The sequence below is a fragment of the Cervus elaphus genome, chromosome 13 (genome assembly GCF_910594005.1).
Source record: "Cervus elaphus chromosome 13, mCerEla1.1, whole genome shotgun sequence".
Lineage (NCBI taxonomy): Eukaryota > Metazoa > Chordata > Mammalia > Artiodactyla > Cervidae > Cervus > Cervus elaphus.
Window position 1 is genome coordinate 36,926,239 of NC_057827.1, and position 19,654 is coordinate 36,945,892.

Sequence of the window (19,654 nt, forward strand, 5' to 3'; positions counted from 1 at the left end):
GGACAGGTCAGGGCCCCTCAAGGTTCTCAGGCTGTGAGCAAGGGGCCAGAGAGGGGGCTCGGCCCCCTCCCACTCCCTAACCCCAGGCCCCAGCCAGCCCATTTTGTGAGGGTTCAGTGAGTGCTCAGCCCCCGGCCTCCCCACGGCCCACATCCCTGCTCTTTCACTTTTGGTCCTGCAAACCACTGAGGGGAAAGGGTCTGTCCAGTCCCATTAGGCAGAAGGCCCCTGGAGGGCGGAGTGCTGACGTGGGCCTTGCTGCTGATGCTGCAGAGGTGGCTCATGCCCCACCCCCCACAACCTGGGGCCAGAACTTGGTCTCCTCCAGCTCCAGGAAGGTCAGGAGGGGTTTCTGTCCGATGACCACCCTGAGGGGCAGCCCAGGCCCCTTTCCCTAGGGTGTTCAAGTGAGAAGACCCAGCGTGACAGCTGAGCATCACTGCCCAGATTCTGGGCCTGCATCCCTCCCTGCGCCCACCATCCTAACTCATTGTCCTCTCTTTCTCTCCCACCTCTCCCTCCCCACATTACCTACTGCACAGGATTTGTGTTTCTTGTTCTTATTTTACAGAGAAGCCTAATGGAAGCTTTGCCCTTGAAACCAAACCCCGAGATGGCTCTTCTGCCTGTAAATCTTGGCTGGCTTCTCTACAGTCTGGTGTCAAATGGGGGCACCAGGATCTGCCTGTAGCACCTTGTTCCTCTCAGGCCTCTGAGATGGCCTGCTTGCGGAGCCTCCTGGTCGGTCTCCTGGATTACCCCCCCACCCCGATCCCGGAGCACACACGTAGGTGAGCAGGATGAGATTTGGACTCTACACTTTTTTTTTTTAAGAACGAGTTACCATTTATTGATATGGTCCATCATGTGCCAAGGGCTATACAAATGGCCACCCTTTGAACCAGGTGTTATTATTACTGGGTGGGGGCTCTTAATATCACAGGGGGGTAGGAAACAGGCTCAGAGAGGGAAACGGACCTGCTCAAAGCCACACAGCAGTGCCTGGGCTGGAAGGCAGTTGCCCTGCCTTCGTTTTGTTACACCTTTGATGGCCAAGATGTGGAAGGAGATAGGTACAGGTGCCAGAGACAGCTGTGGCTGAGTCTTAGCCCCTCCCGCAGGCTCAGGTAATGCCCCAGACGCCCTGCCTTCCCCGGTGCAGCCCATCTAGATGACTGCTTGAGTATCTTATAGGAGTTGGCACTCCTATGAAGCTGTGGATGAGGAGGTAGAGAATACCCCTCCAAGGGCAAGGTTAGGGGCCTGTGAAACCCGAGACTCCTGGAGGTCAGTAAGGAGTAGAATAGGCAAGTCATTTGGAATTTTTATTTTTCACTGAACTGAGAGAGGAAATCCAGCTATGGAATCCAGAGAGAGTTCTACAGGAACAGAACAGAAATTGGCTGGGCCCTGGGCCCAGAGAAGGCCTGGAGCCTCCTGGGCTACTGTTCAGTGCCAGCTTCATCCTTGGCACTAAGCCCCTCACATAGCATCATCAGCTTCCAAGAGCCAGAGCCCACAGTGGCAGCCGCTTGAGACTATGGCTGCAGCTGCTGCTCTACCCAAGGAGGGGTGTGGGGCTGACTCTCAAGGGTCAGGGAGGCCAAGCTAGGAAGTCTTAGAAATCACCCAGTCCGTTCCAGTTTTACAGATGATGAATTGAGGCCCAGAAAGCGTGGTGGGTTTTAAGGAGAATAAATATGGAGACTTGAATTCAGGCCTCCTGTCTGTTGTGAGTGTCTGCTTAAAGCTCCCCTGAGCATATCTGAGTGTTGGTGTCTAGAGGAGCTAGGCACCCAGGGGAGCTGGCCCATGTTTGTGTCTGTGCATGCCAGGATGCATGTGTGACATTCCCCTCTGCACACGCCAGGATCTCTGTGTCCCTCTGTGTGTCCCTCTGTGGGTTCTCCTGTGTGCAGGAACCTGGGGGCATGGTCAGAGAAGGTCAGGTCTATTCCTACAATTCTGGGAGGCCTTCCCAGGCTGAGTAGGGATGGTGGGTCCTGAGGGGTAGGGTGAGGAATGGGAACTTTGCTCCCAGTGGAGAGGGCGAGAGCAGAAGGCAGACTGGACCCCTGGATGAGAAGGGTCCTGGGGCTGGCCTGGGGCAGGGAGACAAAGCCAAGATGGGATATGGGTCCCTGGAAGCTGAGTCATGCTCTCAGCGCTTGTGTGGGCCCAGACCTCTGGTCACCCCCGTGGGTAACCCCAGGGGAAGTAGTCACATGATGTGGCACTTCTCAGCTGATTGCTTGAGGTCCCCCAATGTGCTCTGGGCCTTGTCCTTGAGTGAGCCGAGGTCCAAGCCAGGGAGGCTGGCCAGCTGCCCAAGGACCGAGGCCCTCTCCTCCTCCTCCTCTGTGTCCTCCTCAATCATCTTGGCCAGCTCCCGGGGCAGCTCCACATCTCCACCTGCCATCTGGATCTGGCTCTCATCTGTTTCGTTCTGAAGGGAAGAGGGAAAGGGGTGCTGTGGGCTTGGAGGTCTGTGGAGACTCAGAGTTGAGGGGCAAGGAGGGGCCTGGAACCCAAGATTCTGGAACTCCAGGTTCCAGTGAACTCAGCCACCCTTCTCCATGCCGGGATCAAGCTTTTGACGCTTAGATATAGAGACCTTGCCCTTTCACACCACCTTACTTCACCCTGAGATACTGAAAGTAAGACACTAGCACAGTGAGTAATGACAACATAAAAATACTTTGGAGTCAGACTGAGTCAGCTAAGTTGTGTGTTGACTGTCCTTAACTACACTGAAGAATGTTACCCATCACAGTGATGGATTCCATTCATCCAACACCTATCACATGGGTGACACTGAGCTGAGTGCTTTTAATGCTCACAACCACCCTGTGAGGTAGGTATTATTTTCTCCATTTTACAAATAAGGAAATTGAGGCTCAGATAACTTTAGTAATTTCCCCAAAGTCACACCTCTAGGAAGTGGGGGAGCTAAATGTAAACCTATGTCCCTCATTCCAACATCTGTGTCCTCTTTGCACAGCACCTACCTACTGATGGTCATTGCACTTCCCTGTCCCTTTGGGGGCTCTTTGGCTTTCCACTTTATGTCCTACTCGGTTACAGCCAAGTCTTTCTCTCCTAGAGGACCCAGAGTTCTCTGATGGCAGAGTTGTGTCTCTTATATGCTTAGTGCAAGCATTTGAGGAATGATCCATTCCTAGCTGAGTTTGACTCTCCCTTTGAGAGATTTTCAAAAGACTAATGCCCTGTGGGAAATCAGAGGCAGCCAGGGGCTCAATAAACATGTACTGAATGAGTGAATATGATGTTCACATATCTGATCCTCCAATTCAAGTGGAAGATCAAGTTCAAGTGTACTGTAGCCTGTGCTTCCCTTTCTCCTCAGAGTCTAGCTTCTGGGCAGGGGGAGTGGCTTGTGCCTCAGTTCCCTCCTTAGGCAACAGGAGCAGAACTCTTACATGGTCATCTGATGCTGCAGAGCCTAGAGGAGACATCCTCCTAGCTACTTGGGCAGTCAAGGGGGTACTTTACTCTCTGCAGACAGACTTCATACTTTGGAAGGCAACCGGGGGTCTGGGAACAAGTGCAGGCTCAGCAGGTACAGGCTTGATCTCCTTTCCCACTCCCGTCCCTCTCTGGCTGTGTATGACCATAGCCAAGTCCCTTAATCTCTCTGAACCTCAGTTTCTTTATCTGGAGATGTGGGTAGTAGCTACCTGGCAGAGTTACTGAACGGTTAGGTAAGGGCATGAAGATCAAGCACACAGAAAGTGCTGCCTTCTCTCTGTCCACCTCCCTCCCTGGGTGTTCAGAAGCGCCAAGAGAGTTTACCCCTGAGGTAGAATCTACTGCCTTCCAACTCTTCATCTGCCTAGCCCTGACTCTGGGTTGGGTGAGTCGGGGTTGGAGGAGAGAAGGGGCCTGGATTGACTCCAGAAACACAAACCCATCTGCTGGGCTACCTCTCAGCGTCAAGCCCTGGCCCTTGGCAGCCACTAATTAACCGTGAATGAATGAAGGAGTGAGAGAATCGTTAACTTAATCAAACACTCCCTGAGAGTTACAGCGCCAGGAGTAGGGCAAAGGGGTCCGGAGCCCACAGCTCAAGGTCCCGGATGTGTCTTGCAGCCCAGGGTCCTAAGCTTACCTTGGGCAGCCGGTATTTGTCTCGGAAGTGGCTCCGCAGCGTGGCCCGCTCTGCCTTCCTCTGCGTGAACTGCGCGTCCCGCTCCATCCTGTGGGGGCACCGGGGGCGGAATCACCACCGGGGCTGAGAAAATGGGCGGGGCCTGCGAGGAAGGGGCGGGAAGGGTCTCTACGTCCTAGCCGAAGTTTACTTGGCTCCCGCCCCCGCCGGCCGCGTGCCGTTTTGTTGGGTGCTCTGACCAGCCAAGATTAATCTTGCCGCCTTTCCCGGGTATCACAGTGCCCTTTATTGCCTCCGCACACGTCGCCCGACGCAGCTATCGGGGCACGTCTGTCTGGCTCTCCGGACCCTGACATGGGTGGCCTCTGACTCGATCTGTCTTTTCTTTTTCTGACAGGTTGTGTCAGTGTGGGGAAAAGTATTTGGGACAGACACGGGTTCGCATCCTGGCTCCACCACCACTTTTTGTCTTTGGGTAAATCATTTACTTTCCTGTTTTGTAAAATGAGGATAGGATTTTGCCACTCACAAAACTGTTATCGTGATTAAGTGAAATAATAGCTAACATTTAATGGTTTGCCATGTGCCAGGTTTCTTGCTAACCGGTTTATGTGCATTAAGTATTAACCCTCATAAACATATACGGCATGTTTTATCACCACCCACATTTTACAGAAGAAGAAACTGAGGCACAGAAAGGTTAAGTAACTTGCCTAGGGTCACCCAGCAAAAAAGAAGCGAAGCCAGGATCTGACCCAAGCAGCCTAGTCTGGAGTTGAGCCCCTAACTCCACTCCAGGTACCTCTCTGTCCCAGCATTGTCCTCACACAAGAGTGCCCTCATCTCAGGATCTGTCTCTATAACTGATTCTCCCTCAGCTGCAGCGCTTTTCTCGGAGCCTCAGGCTCAGAAGAGCTCCAGTTGGAAGACACAGACGGCTGAGACCAGATCGGATTAAGGGATTACTTGTTTCGTCAGAAATGCACGTGCCCCCACCTCGTCTCAGGCCCCTGTCGCCCCTGCCCCCACTCCCTCTGGGCCCGAATGTAAAAGTGGAGCGGGGTTCTAGATTGGAGATGGGGTGGCTCTGGGGGCAGCCTAGAGGGCGCAGCCCGGCCCTTACCTCGTCTGGAAAAGTAGGGGAGGAGCTCGGGGTCTGAGACTGCCCTAAGGGTGGGCCGGGCGGCTCTTGGGGAGTGGGGAGGGCCGTTGGAGCCAGGAAGGGATGCCACTCACTTCTCTTCCACCAGTTGCTTCTGATACTCCTCATACTCCTCTCGGCTCATGCCCTGCGCCTCGGCAGCCGACTTGTCCCCGTCCCCCTTGTCCTCGCCGCCCCCCAGGCTCCCAGTGAGGTTCTTCAGCTGGCCGCCCACCATGGTCTTCACCATGAACGCCATGGTCTTCGCTGACCTGGGCACCGGGCGCCGGTTACCACGCGGCAGGCACCCAGGCACGTCCGCTCCTACTTCAGCACTAGGTCTCAGGGACAGCTCCCGCCGCAGGCAGGAGCCCCACGCTCTGCACCGCCCACCGCCCGCCCCTGCCCGGGCCCGCCTCCATAGCCCCAAACCCCTCCTCACAGGGGGCGGGGGGCATGCACGGGGCTGAGCAGACTGGACCACGTGCCCGCTCCTCACTCCCGCCTCCCCAACGTGCCTCCTTGCATGCCAAGCTCCGCTGGGCACTGCTGACAACGGGATTGGGGCTGCCGTTAAGAGGGGGGAGGGTCGCTCCCCAGGGGAATGAGTTGTGCCTTTATGCACCCCAGAACCCTGCTCCCCCTACTTCCGTCTCCCCCAAATGGCTGATAACCAGGATTTCAGCTGGGAGGTGCGAGTAGCCCTGGGCTCTACCCCAACCTTCTTTCCAACCCGCCGCCCCAGCAGCTGCCCAAAGAGCTTGACGCTGAGAAAGGGAGGGAGACCAGAGAGTGGGGAATCCCAATGATGGCTCCATGGGTTGCCTTTCAGAGTTCTCTGTCACGTGCCTGCCCTGCTGACCCCTGGAGCTACAGGGAGTAGGGAGAGAGTTGTTCATGGTGATGCTGGCTGGGCTGGACCAGGGAGGGCACGGAGGCACCCTTCCTTGTTCTGGGTGAATTTGGGGACAGAATTATACACAGCTGTGACGCCATCTCCCACCATAGTCCCGAGTTCAGGCCTATGGGGTATCTGGTTTTTTGGCAGTCAAGCCAGCCCTGGGCCTCCTTGCCTGCTTGGAGCCCACTCCCAGTGACCATCTGGAAGAAGTTGAAGCCTTCAGAGATTAAGGTGATGCTGGAAGGTAAATGAGCATATCAAAGCATGGGGAGAGGGAAATTGCCTTTAATAAGTATGGATGTCCCCAAAAGCTAAGGTGTGGGTAGGAGCTGGGCACCCAGAGGCAGAAGACACCGGCCAAGCCCTCTACCCCCAGGTACATGTTGACTTCCTAGCGATGAGAAGTGGACATTTCATCAGGGTTTCGAAGTAGGTCACGCCTGTATGCTGGGGGAGAAGGGCTGCCTCCGCAGAGCCCCCAGGGCCCTAGGGATTTGTGGTGTAGAACTCAGAGGAAGGCTGCATGTGGACAAATAGTCCTGAAGGCCCATGTCCAGCTTCTGCTTGCTGCCAGGGAGAGAAGAAGGTCATTTGGACTTCTCCCTTCTGGGTTCCTGAGACCAGGCTCTTTATATTTACTGCACCCACTGCACTACACTCACTGGACCACAGCACCCCCTGCTCTGAGAACTTCTATGGCACCCTTGGTCTGCTCCATCAGTACCACACTTTCTTCCTGGCATTCAAATTCTGTCCAGGTGGCTCCAGCCTTATGACTACCATTGCACTCCTATGTAACATAAGCCTGTCATCATTTCCACCCTCATACCTTTGCTGTTCTGTGCACCTGCAGGCCATCTCCTCTCCCACTCTGCTTTTAAAACGCAGCATATTTCACTCCTCCTCCAGGACCATCACAGCCCACACTGATTCCTTTTGTCTTGAAATACCACCGACAAGGACTGCCCCATTTCTGAGCTCCTTAGCGCATCTTGCATCTCTAAATGTCTTACTCGTTTACAAACATTCATCAAGCAGAAACTGTGACATGCCCCCAAACTTTTAAATTCTCTTTGCCCAGTTTCACAAACATTTTGCTCTAGCAGTACTGAACTTGCCACTTTTTCTCCAAAATATATGTATTTTATATATATATATATATATATATATTTTTTTTTTTTTTCATGCTTCCACATCTTTTCTCATGATGTTTCCTCTACATCAATGCTTTTACTTATCTTGTTGGGCTTGAAACACTCCTAGTTGCCTTGATGATCCATATCAAATATCCCTTCCAGGTGATTCCCTGATCTCCCCAAGCTGGCTCTAGTGCTTTTTCCAGCACTTTTTAGGCCCCTGAGCTTCCTGCTGTCATGGCACTGATCACAAAGGATGTAACTGTTAGTTACTTGTCAGTTTATCACATTAGAGAGTGAATTCTGTGAGGAGAGGACTCAGATGGGACCAGCAGCTGAGCAGGTAGTCAGCATCTCTATGGAAAAAATGGGCCCTAACTTGGGCACTGCTTCTTGCCAGCTGGTGGGCCATGTGGATCTCCCCACTGGAACCTTAGTATCCCCTCTCTCAAACTGAATCTCTATGGTCCAGACCCAAGAGATGCCAGGTAGGTGTGGGAAGTCCTGCACATGGGAACGCCCACCTGAAGTGTACATAGCAGAAGAAGCCTACAGTCTGGATGAGGAGGAAGAACAGGAAGATGCCAGGCTGCAGGCACGAGGAAACCCTTGGGGACCTGCCAGGTGAGCGAGGGTCCTTGGCTGCTGCTCTCTGAAAAGAGATGTTCTAAGATCTTAGATCAGCTTCTTACTCAGAAGGAGGGAGAGGACGTAGAATCTGGACCACTGTGGGGCTTTGTTTCCCTCTCTCAGTGTTGGGGTACCTTGGCTTTCATCCAAGGAACTTGGAGAGGAGGCAGGGTACAAAGCTGCCTCCCCACCCCAGCTCCTATGTCCCTATTTGTGGGAACAGCCAGGAGGGCCTGGGGCCTGGGATTTTCAGGGTGCTGAAGGCTCTAGAGATAAGTGAGAGAGAGAAATACAGAGCAAAAGACAGGGTGATGGAGAGGGCAAGGAAAAGAGCAAGATGGAGTAGGGCACAGGAAAGAGCGGACTTCACCACTAAGCTTTGAATGATCTTGGGCACAGACCATTCCCATTTATCTTCTGGTCATTGTAGGAGTTGGACCAAGTGATCTCCAGGGCCCTGCTGGTACTGACAGTCTGTGGAACTCTCCAGAGAGCAGAGGAGGCAGAGAGAAAATGCGATCCCTGTGCCTGCATGCCCGTGTGCATGCACACACAGACACGACGGACACAGGTGTGTCTGACAGGAGTCCCAGGGGGGGAGGGCAAAGGCAGGAGGGGCCTGGGGCTGTGGAAGTGCTAGAAGAAGGGGGCTGAGCCCCGTGGTCCTCGCTGCTGTCCCTCTCACCGCTGGGCCCCGCAGGTCCTTCTGCAGGAGGCTCAGGATCTGGGCCAGCTCTGAGAAATGATGCTTGGTGCCCACGGGCAGGTAGAAGACCTGGGCTCTTGAGGCCATGTGAGCAGCTGCATCCCTGGTACAGAGTGGAAACCAAGGGAGAGAACCCATTATCCCTTCTGATTGCACCCAAAGTACCTAATTATGGACTTCCCATAATCCTCAAAGGCAGCACCTGGGTGAGGAACAGGCACCACCCATAAGGCCCCTTTTGGGGACTGGTGGTCTTCCCCGCTACCCAGAGCTTCTCCTTGAGACACTTTAGCTCAGAGAAGCATCTCCCTTAAGCTGTCCGTCCCAACCCCAGGCTCCCTGGGCTCTGCCTTCGGTCCCTGGCCCCCAGGGATTTAAATCCTCTTCCTCCTCATGTTCCCAGCCCCGGGGTATCTAGATATAGGGAGGAGGGCTGGGGTTGGGGTGCAGCCACAGCATACAGGCTGAAGCCCCTCTCCTCCTATGGCATCAAGGTGACCCCCTGCCCCTAGGGCTCCATGGATAACTCCAGAGGCCTGGGCCTAGAGTGGGATGCTAAGGGGCCAGAGGTGGGTAAAAAGAAGTCAGGGGCTGCCCATCCCCCAACTGGGCCTGATTTTGGTTGTGTTCCCTCTAAGAACCCCCTCAAAATATCCCCTCCTTCTGCAAGCTATCACTGAAGGAAGGCTCAATTTTACTAACCCTCCCCGGGGTGAGACTGTCCTAGGGAGTTGTGTTTAAACCAGGAGTTTCAAAACTTTAGACTTGATTCAGTTAAATTCAGCTCAGTTCAACAAACCTAACTCTGCCCCTAGCCCCTCCCTGTTTTCCAGGCTTTGTGCTTGCTGCTCAGGAGATGATGAAAGTATTAAAGGCCTGATGGGGGGTCTTCAGGAAGAGAAGCAAGTTGGTGGGTGGGGACTCCTCTTCCCTCTCCCCCAGGATCCTCCTCTCCTGGTGCCCTTACCTCATCTCTTGCAGGTCTTGCAGCAGAGTCTGCTGTCCATGGAGTAGGGCACTGACCTTGGCTGAGTCCTGCAGGAGTACCAGCCTCTTCTTTAGGGCCCAGGGCACAGCCCCTCTTCTCAGAGTTCACCTTCCCCGGGGATTTGCAGCCCTCTTCCTTCCAGAGGCCTCACTCTGTTACCTGGGCCCTCATTTTGGATACGCTAGGTTTATCTGACCCTTTGCATCTGGGCTTCTGATTTTCCCCTCCTCCCAAACCCTTCTCCCTGAGAAGTCCCCTTTCCCCCTCCCTCCCCATCCTCACCCCCGACCTGGTCCCAGCCAGTCAACTCCCAGTGCTTGGGCTGCCTTCTTGCTCAGTGACCTGGAGAGGTAGCCACCTCTCTCAGGGGTGGGTGGAGCCTGGCAGGGGGAGTCCTGGGCCTGGCAGTAGGATCAGGGACACGTGGCCTTGGAGGACCTGGTCCCTCCCCTCTGCCCTATTCCATCAGCCCAGGCTCCACTGCTCTGTCCTGAGGACACGATTCAAACCTCAAGCTGCCAGAGCCCAGCAAAGCTCACAGGAGCCGCTGGCTCCTTCTGCCCGGCATCTAACATCTTGACTGAGCTCAGCTCTCAGGCCCCAGGCTGGGTCTGCCATGGGACGTGACTCCCCGGGGGAGAAGCCAGGATGGCAGTGGAGGGGAAACGAGGATTCTGGTGCATCTGAGCATTAAGCAAGCGTATGTGAATCAGATCACATGTGGAGCTACATGCAAATAAGCACCCGGTCTATTTTTGTCACTTGTCTAGAGATCCGCGTCTAAATACCTGGCAACTCCTTTCCCCAGCCCCAGCCATGGGCTCTGTGGGCCTTTGCTTGTGCCAAGCCCCCCCAACCCCCACCTTGCTCCCCCACCTGGCAGATCCACGCCACCCTGCCACCTGCAGCATTTCACCCCTTCCCAGGTGGCACTAGTGGTAAAGAACACGCCTGCCAATGCAAAAGACATAAGAGATGCGAGTTCGATCCCTGGGGTGGGAAGATCTAGAGAAGGGCATGGCAACCCACGCCAGTATTCTTGCCCCATGGACAGAGCCTGGTGGGATACAGTCCACGGGCCACAAAGAGTTGGACACGACTGAAGCAACTAGGCATGTGTGCACACACTCCTATCTCTCCAGACCCTGGGGGAGACGAGTTCCTGGGCAGAGTGCTTGCCCCTCTTTCTGGACAGAGAGAGCTGACTGGTGCCATCAGATCAGCCTATGGAGCTTGGCTTCTCTGGGCCTGCAGGCAGACCCTTGGGTGCTCGAAGGGCCACTCACCCATCCTCCCTCAGGCCTGATCTGGCCTGGGGACCCCAGCTGCTGCTTCCATTGCTGCTCAGCCTGTGCCAAGTGCTTGGAGAGACCCTGGAGGGTCTGCAGGATCTGCCTGTGTCTGTGCAGTGTCTCCTCCAGGCCAAAGCTTTGTTCCCCTGGGGATCGGGGCAGAGCGGGGACAGGCAGGCTGCTGGGGTGGGCAACAGATCCTGTCTTTTGAAGCCGCCTTGGAGGGGCAGAAACGTGTGGCTTCTGCCTCCAAGACTCTCCCCTGGAAAGATGTGTCTGGGTGGTGGGGCAGAGCCTGCTTAGATACGGCCTCCTCAGGCGCCCCGCTTCCCGCTGGTTAAAGGGCTCTTGGTTTGAAGGGAAGAGGATACTGTGACCCTCAATCGAGTCCCTGGCCCACCTGCCTGTTCCCTGGGTCCCTACCCTCTTCCTGGACTCCATAGTTCAGCTTTGGAGTCATGTCTTCCTTGGTGCCCAGGCCCAGCCTTGCCCGCAGCCCTTCCAGCTGCTTCTCCAGGCGGAGCTGCTCTGTCTCCAGGAAGGGCTGTGAGGGAGGCTGGAGAAAGAAGACACAAACTTAGGCCCCAGATCCAGAGGCAGGCCAGAGGACTCTTCCCACAGGGCCTCCCTCAAGCCCTGCCCCCTTCCTGACCAAACAGGCACCCTGGCATAGACCCAGTCCTCCCAGCCCTGCTGTACCTCTGCCACACTCACACACTCTCACACACACACACTCACTCACACACACTCACACACACTCACACACACTCACACACACACACCTAGTTCTCCCTCAGCTCAGCCACCAGGCCCAGTCCTCCCAGCCCTGCTGTACCTCTGCCACACTCACACACACACATTCACACACACACATACTCACACACACACACACACCTAGTTCTCCCTCAGCTCAGCCACCAGGCCCAGTCCTCCCAGCCCTGCTGTGCCTCTGCCACACTCGCACACACACATTCACACACACACACACACACACACCTAGTTCTCCCTCAGCTCAGTCATCAGGCCCAGTCCTCCCAGCCCTGCTGTACCTCCTCCACACTCACACACACTCTCGCACACTCACTCACACACACACACACACACTCACACACACATACACCTAGTTCTCCCTCAGCTCAGCCACCAGGCCCAGTCCTCCCAGCCCTGCTGTACTGCCGATCTTTACACCCATCTCTCCCACTGTGGCCCAGACCCCAGCAGCTCCCTCAGGCCTTTGTCTATGCCACTCCCCCTGTTCCTTCAAGCTCATCTTTGCCATGCCGTCTTCCTGCTCCCCTGGCGGGTTAGGACCCCTCAGTGCTCCCACAGCTCCTTAAGGACAGGGCCTGGCTCTGAATCACCTCTGGCCCCCAGCACTTCCCAGCACAAGGCTTGGCCTGAGTAGACCTCCACAAGCAGATAGAGATAAGGGTTGGAATGACAGGTCTGACAGCTGACGTGAGCAGAGCAGGAGGGGAGGGATCCCTGAGCTGCTTCTCCCCCAGCCCTCCCCCCAGGGAAAGCCCAGGTTTGGCATTACCTCTGGACCCGGCTCATGCAGACTGAAGGTCAGGAAGGACAGGACGTCATGGTCATCTAGAAAGCAGGGTAGCGAAGGGAAGGGAACTCACTCCCTCAGCCCTCACCCCCGGCCTCCATTATGTTCCGGGCAGGCAAGAGATCTGGGTGACTTTGAGCAGCTCTGATCCTCATCTTTCCTCTCTTCATAGGAAAGGTGTGAGGATCAGATAAGCAGATGGGTAGGCTGTGAGGACTGACTACAACAGAGAAGTAGAGGGGGACCTCCAATGAATGGGAAAACTGGATGGTCCTGACCTAAAGCCATTACCACAGGCCAAGCAATACCCTCAGGCCCAGAGCCTGGCTGCTACTGGCAGAAGAACCACACAGGGGCTGCCTCCTCCTCCTCGTGACTCTGACCACGTCACTCTCCTCCTTAGAAACCTGCCATGGCTCCTAGAGTCTAAAGACCGTGCCTAGAGTCTAAAGACCGAAGTCCTGGCATTCCAGGACGCCGCCTCTGCTTGCACCCTGCTCTCCGGCTGGGTTCCTCCACAGGCTCTCCATTACACCACATCCTTTTGCTCCATTGCCTAGATGTCCCTCATGGCTGACCCTCTTCCTCTTGCCCCATAGATCCCAGCTAGGGACCGTTGTGGAGCCAACACTGAAATGGAAGTGACTTGTGTTTTACGCCATTTGAGACTTTCATCAACCCTGCTAGGCAGACACGACCTTCCCCGGATGGTAACAGAGGCCCAGAGAGGGTTTGTGGCTTTGCTGGGTCCCACAGTGAGGAACTGGCTGGCCCCACCCTAGTGCTTCTTAGAAGTGGTGTTCAGTGGGCGCCGCTCCTCTGCCCAGAAGGCCCTCACCTGCCAGGATGCTCGTGGCCGCCGAGACCCCAAAGAAACCTCCAGGGGCCAAAAGCAGGGGCCCCACATCGACACAGACCTCATCTGGGTCGCTGGGAGTGAGGCCGCTGTTCAAAGTCACCTGAGGGACACAAAGGCCATGAGTCCCTCACAGGGGGAGCCCACTTCTCTCCCCCAGCCCCAGCAGGGGCAGTGTCCCCACCTGACTCACTGGCTCCCTGACCCGGAGGGAGGGCGGGCAGCTTGGAATCAGAGTGACGTGGAGGGGCTCGCACACCTGGGCTCGTGTCAGCTCTCCCAGGCATGTGCTGGGGGCAAGTTAGGAGTCTGTGTAGAGAGCAGGGATCCCTATGGGTGTCGCCCGCGTGTGCCAGGGACCGCGCGTGCTGTCACAGGTGTGTCTGTGGGATCATGGGAATCCACGGAGCTCTGAGCCCTGTAACCTGCACTCCCTGCCCGGTGGACCCACAAAGGCAGGAGGGACGACTCACACGCAGCCTCTGCCCCCAGTAGGTGATCCGTGCTCTGAAGGGGTACGGCCGGTTCCGGAAGTCCTGGCGGCAGGAGCCCAGCACCAGGCTGCCTCCATCCCTGCGGGCACTTGGAATCCAGCCAGGCCACACGGGACCCAAGGCCTAACCAGCGGGGGTGTCCCCGGAGGCCGTGCGCCCAGGCCTGCAGTGCCACCCGCCCCGCTGCTGCTGGTCTAGCTCCCGCCTCCGTTGCTGCATTCTGCTCTCGCAGCAGGAGAGAGAGGAGCGGGAAAGCAAGCCTTGCCTGGCAGAATGCTGGGACTTGGAATCCACAGAAGAGGCTGAGGCCCGCCCTGGGATGTTTCCCTAGGGCTCAGCCTGGACCAACAGTGGGGTTTCTACCCACAATCCCCCAGGCCCACCACCGCCTCCTCGGTCTCCCACTGGCTTCCCTCTGGGCACGGCTTCTCTTTCCTCTCCTTTCTGCCTTGCTTGGCCCATAGCAGGACAGACAGCACAAGACCCATCCTAGCAGCCAAGGACAATGTGACCAGCCGGCCTCCCCACGGGGGTGAAGCAGCTGGTCCAGAGAGTTAGGAGTGCTGAGACATCCTGAGTGTGTCTGGGCTCATGGACACCCAGAAGCTCTCACGGCAGCGAGCCCGTCACCACCGCCTGCGGCCGAGAGGGGGCAGCACAGAGCAGGGGAGGAGTCGGCTCCAGGTCCCCGGCGTCTGTTTGCCCTCTGAGCCCCTGTGACCTTGGGCAAGTTGCCTCACCTTTCCAAACCCGAGTTCCCCCATCTTTTAAATGAGGATAATAATTGAAACTACCTCATAACATTGTTACGAGGGTTAACCAAGCCATGAGCGTGAAGCGCTTGGCGCAGTGCCTGGCGTAGAGTAAGCTCAGGTCGTAAACGTTAGCAATTATTCTAATTGTTATGAGCTAAGAGGGATGTTTGCTAAGAGACACTGATGAACTGGCCCAGCTACTGAGGAGGCATCCTGGCTGCGGAGGGATGGGCAGCCACGTCATTGGAGAGAAAGGGACAGGGCTGGCAGGCACGCAGGCAGCTGGTGCGGGAAAGGGCGTGGACCCTGCACCGGCAAGTCTGGCCTCAGAGCTCAGTTCCGGGCACAGCTGTGTGACCTGGGGCAAATCACTTCTCCACTCTGGGCTCAACGTCTTCACCTGTAATTGGAGCCTAATAATCCCCACTTCTGAAGAGTGTCAAGATGAGATGATGGGAGTGAAAACGCTGAGCACAAGGCCTCACCCTGCGTCATTTCACCACCCCTGCTGCCCTGGGGCTGTTGGCTTCAGTGACTTGAGGACTCCAGGGAGTAATTCCCAAGAAGAGCAAGCAAACCCTGGTCCCAGGCCCTGGAGGAGGCATAGCTGGGACCTAGTGAGAGGGGGGCCCTGGGCAGTGTCATCAGCTCAGATGAGAGGACAGCAAGGAGACCACCGCCCTGGGAGGGGGGTTCTCCGTCAGAGGCCAGGGCAGGGCACAGTGGGCTGTGTGGGTAACCACCGAGCTCCTCGTAGCCCAGGAATGAGGTAGGGGTCAACCCAGGCGGGCCCTTACCCAAGCGGCTCGTAGGGGGTGTGCCCATCTCTGGCCAGCACATGGATGGCAGGGCTGTTCTGTGTGGGAAGTGACAAGCAGCCTGAGACCCAGGCACAGGGCAGAGGGTGAGGGTGTGGGTGGGACGACGGGCAGGAGACCACCACTCACCTGGGGATCTTGGGCTGAGGAGTCGAAGAGGATTCCAATGCCGTCCCCCAAGTCCGGCGCCCCCAGGACAGGGCCTACCTGGCCCCTGCCCTGGGTGTACCACACAGCCTGCGGGTCCGCAGCTGCTCAGCTCAGGGGTCCCTGCAGGACACTGGGACCCCAGGCTCACCACCAGCTCCTCTGACCCACCCCCTCTGCTGGACTTTCATGGAGACCACTTACCATGCCCTGGGCTCCCCGGCGCCCCGGCCCGGTCACCCTCATCTGTATCTCCACCTCCCAGGCAGGGAAGAGGATGGGGGTTGTACTCCACACGGCGCCACTCCGGTTCCGCATGGATGGGGCCAGCCGTACCTCCTCCAGGCCCGGGATGGCATCTGCGGGCCAGGGCAGCTCAGGGCCTGGGCCCCACCAGCCCCTGTTTCCCCATCACTCTCTCTCACTGGTCTAGGCTGGGCTCCAGAAGAAGGAAGGAAGGAACATTACAGCCATTAGTAATAAGCTGGCTGGTCAGACAGTGGAATCCATTGAAGAAATGGGGATTGGGTCTTTGCCAGGGGGAGGGAGGGTCAGTGAAGTCTCCAGACACACATGGAGCTCTTTACCTGCATTCTCACATAAACCTCACTGCAAGTCTGTGTAGCTTGCTTTTATAGGGCCCCATTTTATCTTTTAATTATTTATTATACAATTTTTGGCCACTTGGCATGGGGGATCTTAGTTCCCCAACCAGGGATCGAACCCATGACCCGAGCAGTGGAAGCTTAGAGTCTTAACCACTGGACCACCAGGGAAGTCCCAAGACCCCATTTTATAGATGAGGAAGCTGAGGCTCAGAAAAATTAAGGAACTACGTGAATGGGAACCCAGCTCCCTCTGACTCCAAAGTACAAGCCATTTCCACCATGAGAGAGATTTGTGTCCAAAGGGAATGGCAACCCACTCCAGTATTCTTGCCTGGAGAATCCCATGGAGAGAAGAGCCTGGAGGGCCACAGTCCATGGGGTTTCAAAGAGTTGGACACGACTGAGCAAGTGATCATGGGAGCATTGTGTTTCTCAGAGGAGGAAAGAGGGGCCTATGAGGGAAAGGACAGGCCGGAGACCACGAACACAGGGGAGCACCCTGAGAGAAGAACCAGGCAGAGGGCCAGGACTCCAGGCTGTGGACACATGGGTGTGTCCAGACACAGGCGGGCCTTCCTGGTGGGGGCACCTAGGGGGCATCTCAAGGTGGGGAAAGCATGAAAGCAGAGGTGAGAACTGGCCATGAGGGATGGAGTGAGTGTGAGAATTACCACTGATGTGGGTGGGATGGGGGGAGAGGGAAGGAAGGAGCGAGAAACTGAGGCAGGTTTGGCAGGAAATGGAGAAGGGAGACCAGAGGCCCTGCCCCAGCTGCCTCCACTCCCCTGCGGCCTGCCAGCCTGGAACCTGGCCCAGGGCCCAGACCCTGCCAGCATGTCCTGGAGACTGCTAATCCAGCCTGTTTGCTCAGCAGAGGCCAGAGCTGGGGGCAGGGAGGCTCAGAGGCTGCAAGGCCAGGAGGGCTGAGCCCTCGGGAGCCACCACCACCTCTGAACTAGCATGCAGGAGGCGGAGGTTGCCCATGTCTGCCGCACTTCTGCACTGGGCCTCCGGTGGATTGTTCAGGGGACCTCACTGCAGCCTGTAGGCTCCTCGAAACTGACTCAGGCCTGTGTCTCTGGGCGGGGCACAGAGGACGTGGCGGGAGTAGGATAAAGGGATGAGTGAGTGAATGGACACTGAGCGCATCTCTGAGTGACCTTGAAGAATGTGCCTCTGCTCCCCCATATGTCCTGGAACACCCCAGACTTGGCGTGGCCCAGAACAATGACTGTGGTCCGGGCCCTACCGTCCTGGGCCTGAGGCTCTGTGCTATGGGGAACAACCTCCTCCTTTGTTAACCTCCTGGGTCTTTGTGAGGGAGAACTGGGCCCAAAAACCCTGCTAAGAGGGCCTGTCTTCTTCAAGGGATATTTGCTCTGGTCTCAGGAATTATGCTGTTTTTCAGAAATTACACCTCATAGACACAGAAATACACAGTGGATCTGCTTTCTCTCTTCGGTTTGACTGCTAGGAGGCTCTAAACCAGGTTCGTGGCTCAACTCTGAAGAGTGGACAGGCTTCACAGCATATATTTTGGCAACAAACGATGTTCTTGGACTCATTTCATGCCTCAGTCCTAACACTATGTCTCATTCTTCTGGCTCACTCCTAATTTAAATTCCTGTCAGTTGCATAGGTCCATATAAGCCCTCAAAAATCTTTTTAGAACAAGACCGAGTAGAAGACAGATTCTTTGTAGGTCTGGGTTTGGAAGGCCCTGAATACAACGTATGGGCTAAGATGCTCTCGTGCTTGCTTCCACCCAACAAACACACAGACAGGGCTGGGGCCCTCTCTGGTGAAAGAGCTGGCCATGAGGATGCCTCCCTCCAGGCTGCACTCAGGTCTCCTGGACAGCCACAACCTGACCGTGTAGAGCCAGAGTATTGGTCTGTGCTGATCCAAGCTGCCTTGTGTCTGTGAGTCCGAGACTCAGCCTATTAGCGTGTGTGTGTGTGTGTTCACAGGTCCATGAAGCAGGGTGGTGAAGGGTTCTCCAAGGAGAGGTGAGAAGAGGAGAGAGAAGTCCCAGGGCAGAGAAGGGGAGACGCAGAGAGAAGCTGAGGCTGAGGGGTAGCGGTGGGGCTGTGGTGGTGGAGTAGGAGCCAGGTCGGGGTGGGGGGGTGGTCGTGGGGCCCGTGGCACTGTCTGCCCCCGGCCTGGCCCCGTCTTGGGCAGTGGCTGTACCGGCAGGCCCACTCCCCACCGAGTCACGGCCACCCAGAGCTGGTCAGCCCCTCCAGTGTTCTGAAGAGCCCTGGGCATGGCTAGTCCTCACCCGACATTTTACCTCCGTGATGGCTCCAGAAGGGTATTCCAACCCCAGGCAATGCCAGCCTTGGTCCTTTGAAGCTGAGCTTGTACTCAAATCTTCGCTGAGGCAGATGGCCCCCCTCGGGGCTGTGGGGGTCCAGGAGTACGAGGAGGAGAAGGCAGAGCAAGGGCTCCAGGCCACGGACCACCCTCATTGCGAAGGGATCTAGTATCCGGGCCCCAGGGTGGACTTGCCGCTGGGAGGATAGGGAGGGGCTCCTGGGACAGGGCCACTGGGGGAGGAGCCAGGATGGCCCAGAACCTGGGTGTTTGGCACTGTCCTCTCCCTCCCTCTCCAGCACAGACATCCTGTTCCTTCCAGGCCTGATCTCAGGCCCCGCCCCACCCCTTACCTCCAGCCTGATGAGGCAGCCTGACCTCCTGCCAACCTGAGCTCTGCCCCTGCTCCTCGGCTCAGGCCATCCTTCCTCCTTCCTTCTGTCCCAGTGGCTGCAGGACCTCAGCGGGTCACTGGGACGAGCCACCCTCAGCAGCTCTGACTTTCCTCCCTGCCTGGGGTGGGCCCCTCGTCCTGGCTCCTTCCCACGAGTGGCCGTCCCTGCTGTCTGGCCCTCACCTACCCACCCTATCCTTCCCTGTCCTGCTCTCGCTGCCTTGATTCTCAGCTCTCTCCCATATTCCCAAACACTCATGCCTCCAAGCAACCTGGTTTCCTCAACAAAGAAATTATGTGAAAATAGAAAGGGAGTCTTAAGAGACAGAGCAAATAAATGCAACGCATGGGCCTTGTAAGGGGAAAAATGAGACGGGGAAATTTGAACAATGGATATTTGATTAAGGGATTCTTGTTAGAATTTTTAGGAATAATAATGGTATTGTGGTAGAATTTCTTTTTTAAGTCTTATGTCTTCTGGAGAAATATACTAAAGCTTTATGGATGAATTGATATAACATTAGGATTTGCTTCCCAATCTAGAACCTGGGTGGGAGGAGGGGAACAGGGTGTGCATGGCAGAGAATTGGCCTTGAGTTGATAACTGTTAAAGTTGGGTAGTAGGGACGTGAGGGTTCCTTGTATTCTAATCTCTACTTTTATATGTTTGATGATTTCCATAATGAAAAGAGTTTTTGAAAAATAAGAAATCCTGGGAGTCCCCTTGGTGGTCCAGTGGTTAACAATCCACCCAGCAATGCAGGGAGCATGGGTTCGATCTCTGG

At 56.1% G+C, this 19,654-nt stretch overlaps 2 protein-coding genes across 14 annotated transcripts; both read right to left on the reverse strand.

Annotated features, from left to right (window-relative positions):
* Window positions 1–820: 820 nt before the first annotated feature.
* On the reverse strand, window positions 821–5,655 carry CPLX3 (complexin 3). The gene is made up of 3 exons (XM_043922051.1): window positions 5,366–5,655; window positions 4,130–4,217; window positions 821–2,446 (listed from the first exon to the last, which is right to left on the reverse strand). Exons 1-3 carry the CDS (start codon window positions 5,527–5,529, stop codon window positions 2,222–2,224), a joined length of 477 nt encoding a protein of 158 aa, XP_043777986.1. The 5' UTR covers window positions 5,530–5,655; the 3' UTR covers window positions 821–2,221.
* A 781-nt stretch (window positions 5,656–6,436) lies between these two features.
* Window positions 6,437–19,016, reverse strand: LMAN1L (lectin, mannose binding 1 like). 13 transcript variants are annotated; one of them, XM_043922568.1, is made up of 14 exons: window positions 18,453–18,689; window positions 15,756–15,910; window positions 15,534–15,641; window positions 15,384–15,442; window positions 13,811–13,910; window positions 13,320–13,440; window positions 12,464–12,519; window positions 11,347–11,479; window positions 10,918–11,069; window positions 9,958–10,032; window positions 9,611–9,678; window positions 8,623–8,746; window positions 7,832–7,959; window positions 6,437–6,738 (listed from the first exon to the last, which is right to left on the reverse strand). In XM_043922568.1, exons 1-14 carry the CDS (start codon window positions 18,628–18,630, stop codon window positions 6,606–6,608), a joined length of 1,590 nt encoding a protein of 529 aa, XP_043778503.1. In that variant the 5' UTR covers window positions 18,631–18,689; the 3' UTR covers window positions 6,437–6,605. The 13 variants fall into 13 exon arrangements, 5 of the variants coding, with proteins under 5 accessions (XP_043778503.1, XP_043778498.1, XP_043778500.1 ...); XM_043922563.1 differs by lacking the exon at window positions 9,958–10,032 and having other exon boundaries at window positions 18,453–18,685; XR_006344526.1 differs by lacking the exon at window positions 9,958–10,032 and adding an exon at window positions 18,829–19,016 and having other exon boundaries at window positions 6,718–6,738; window positions 7,832–8,746; window positions 18,453–18,672.
* Window positions 19,017–19,654: the final 638 nt, after the last annotated feature.

Coding starts and splice junctions, on each gene's coding strand:
- CPLX3 (XM_043922051.1), bottom strand. CDS start 5,529: ATGGCGTTCATGGTGAAGACCATGGTGGGCGGCCAGCTGAAGAACCTC. Junction 4,218..5,365: donor AAGCAACTGGTGGAAGAGAA/GTGAGTGGCATC, acceptor GTGCCCCCACAG/GATGGAGCGGGACGCGCAGT. Junction 2,447..4,129: donor ACAAATACCGGCTGCCCAAG/GTAAGCTTAGGA, acceptor TCTTCCCTTCAG/AACGAAACAGATGAGAGCCA.
- LMAN1L (XM_043922568.1), bottom strand. CDS start 18,630: ATGAGGGTGGTCCGTGGCCTGGAGCCCTTGCTCTGCCTTCTCCTCCTC. Junction 15,443..15,533: donor CCTCAGCCCAAGATCCCCAG/GTGAGTGGTGGT, acceptor CTTCCCACACAG/AACAGCCCTGCCATCCATGT. Junction 11,480..12,463: donor TGCATGAGCCGGGTCCAGAG/GTAATGCCAAAC, acceptor TTCTTTCTCCAG/CCTCCCTCACAGCCCTTCCT.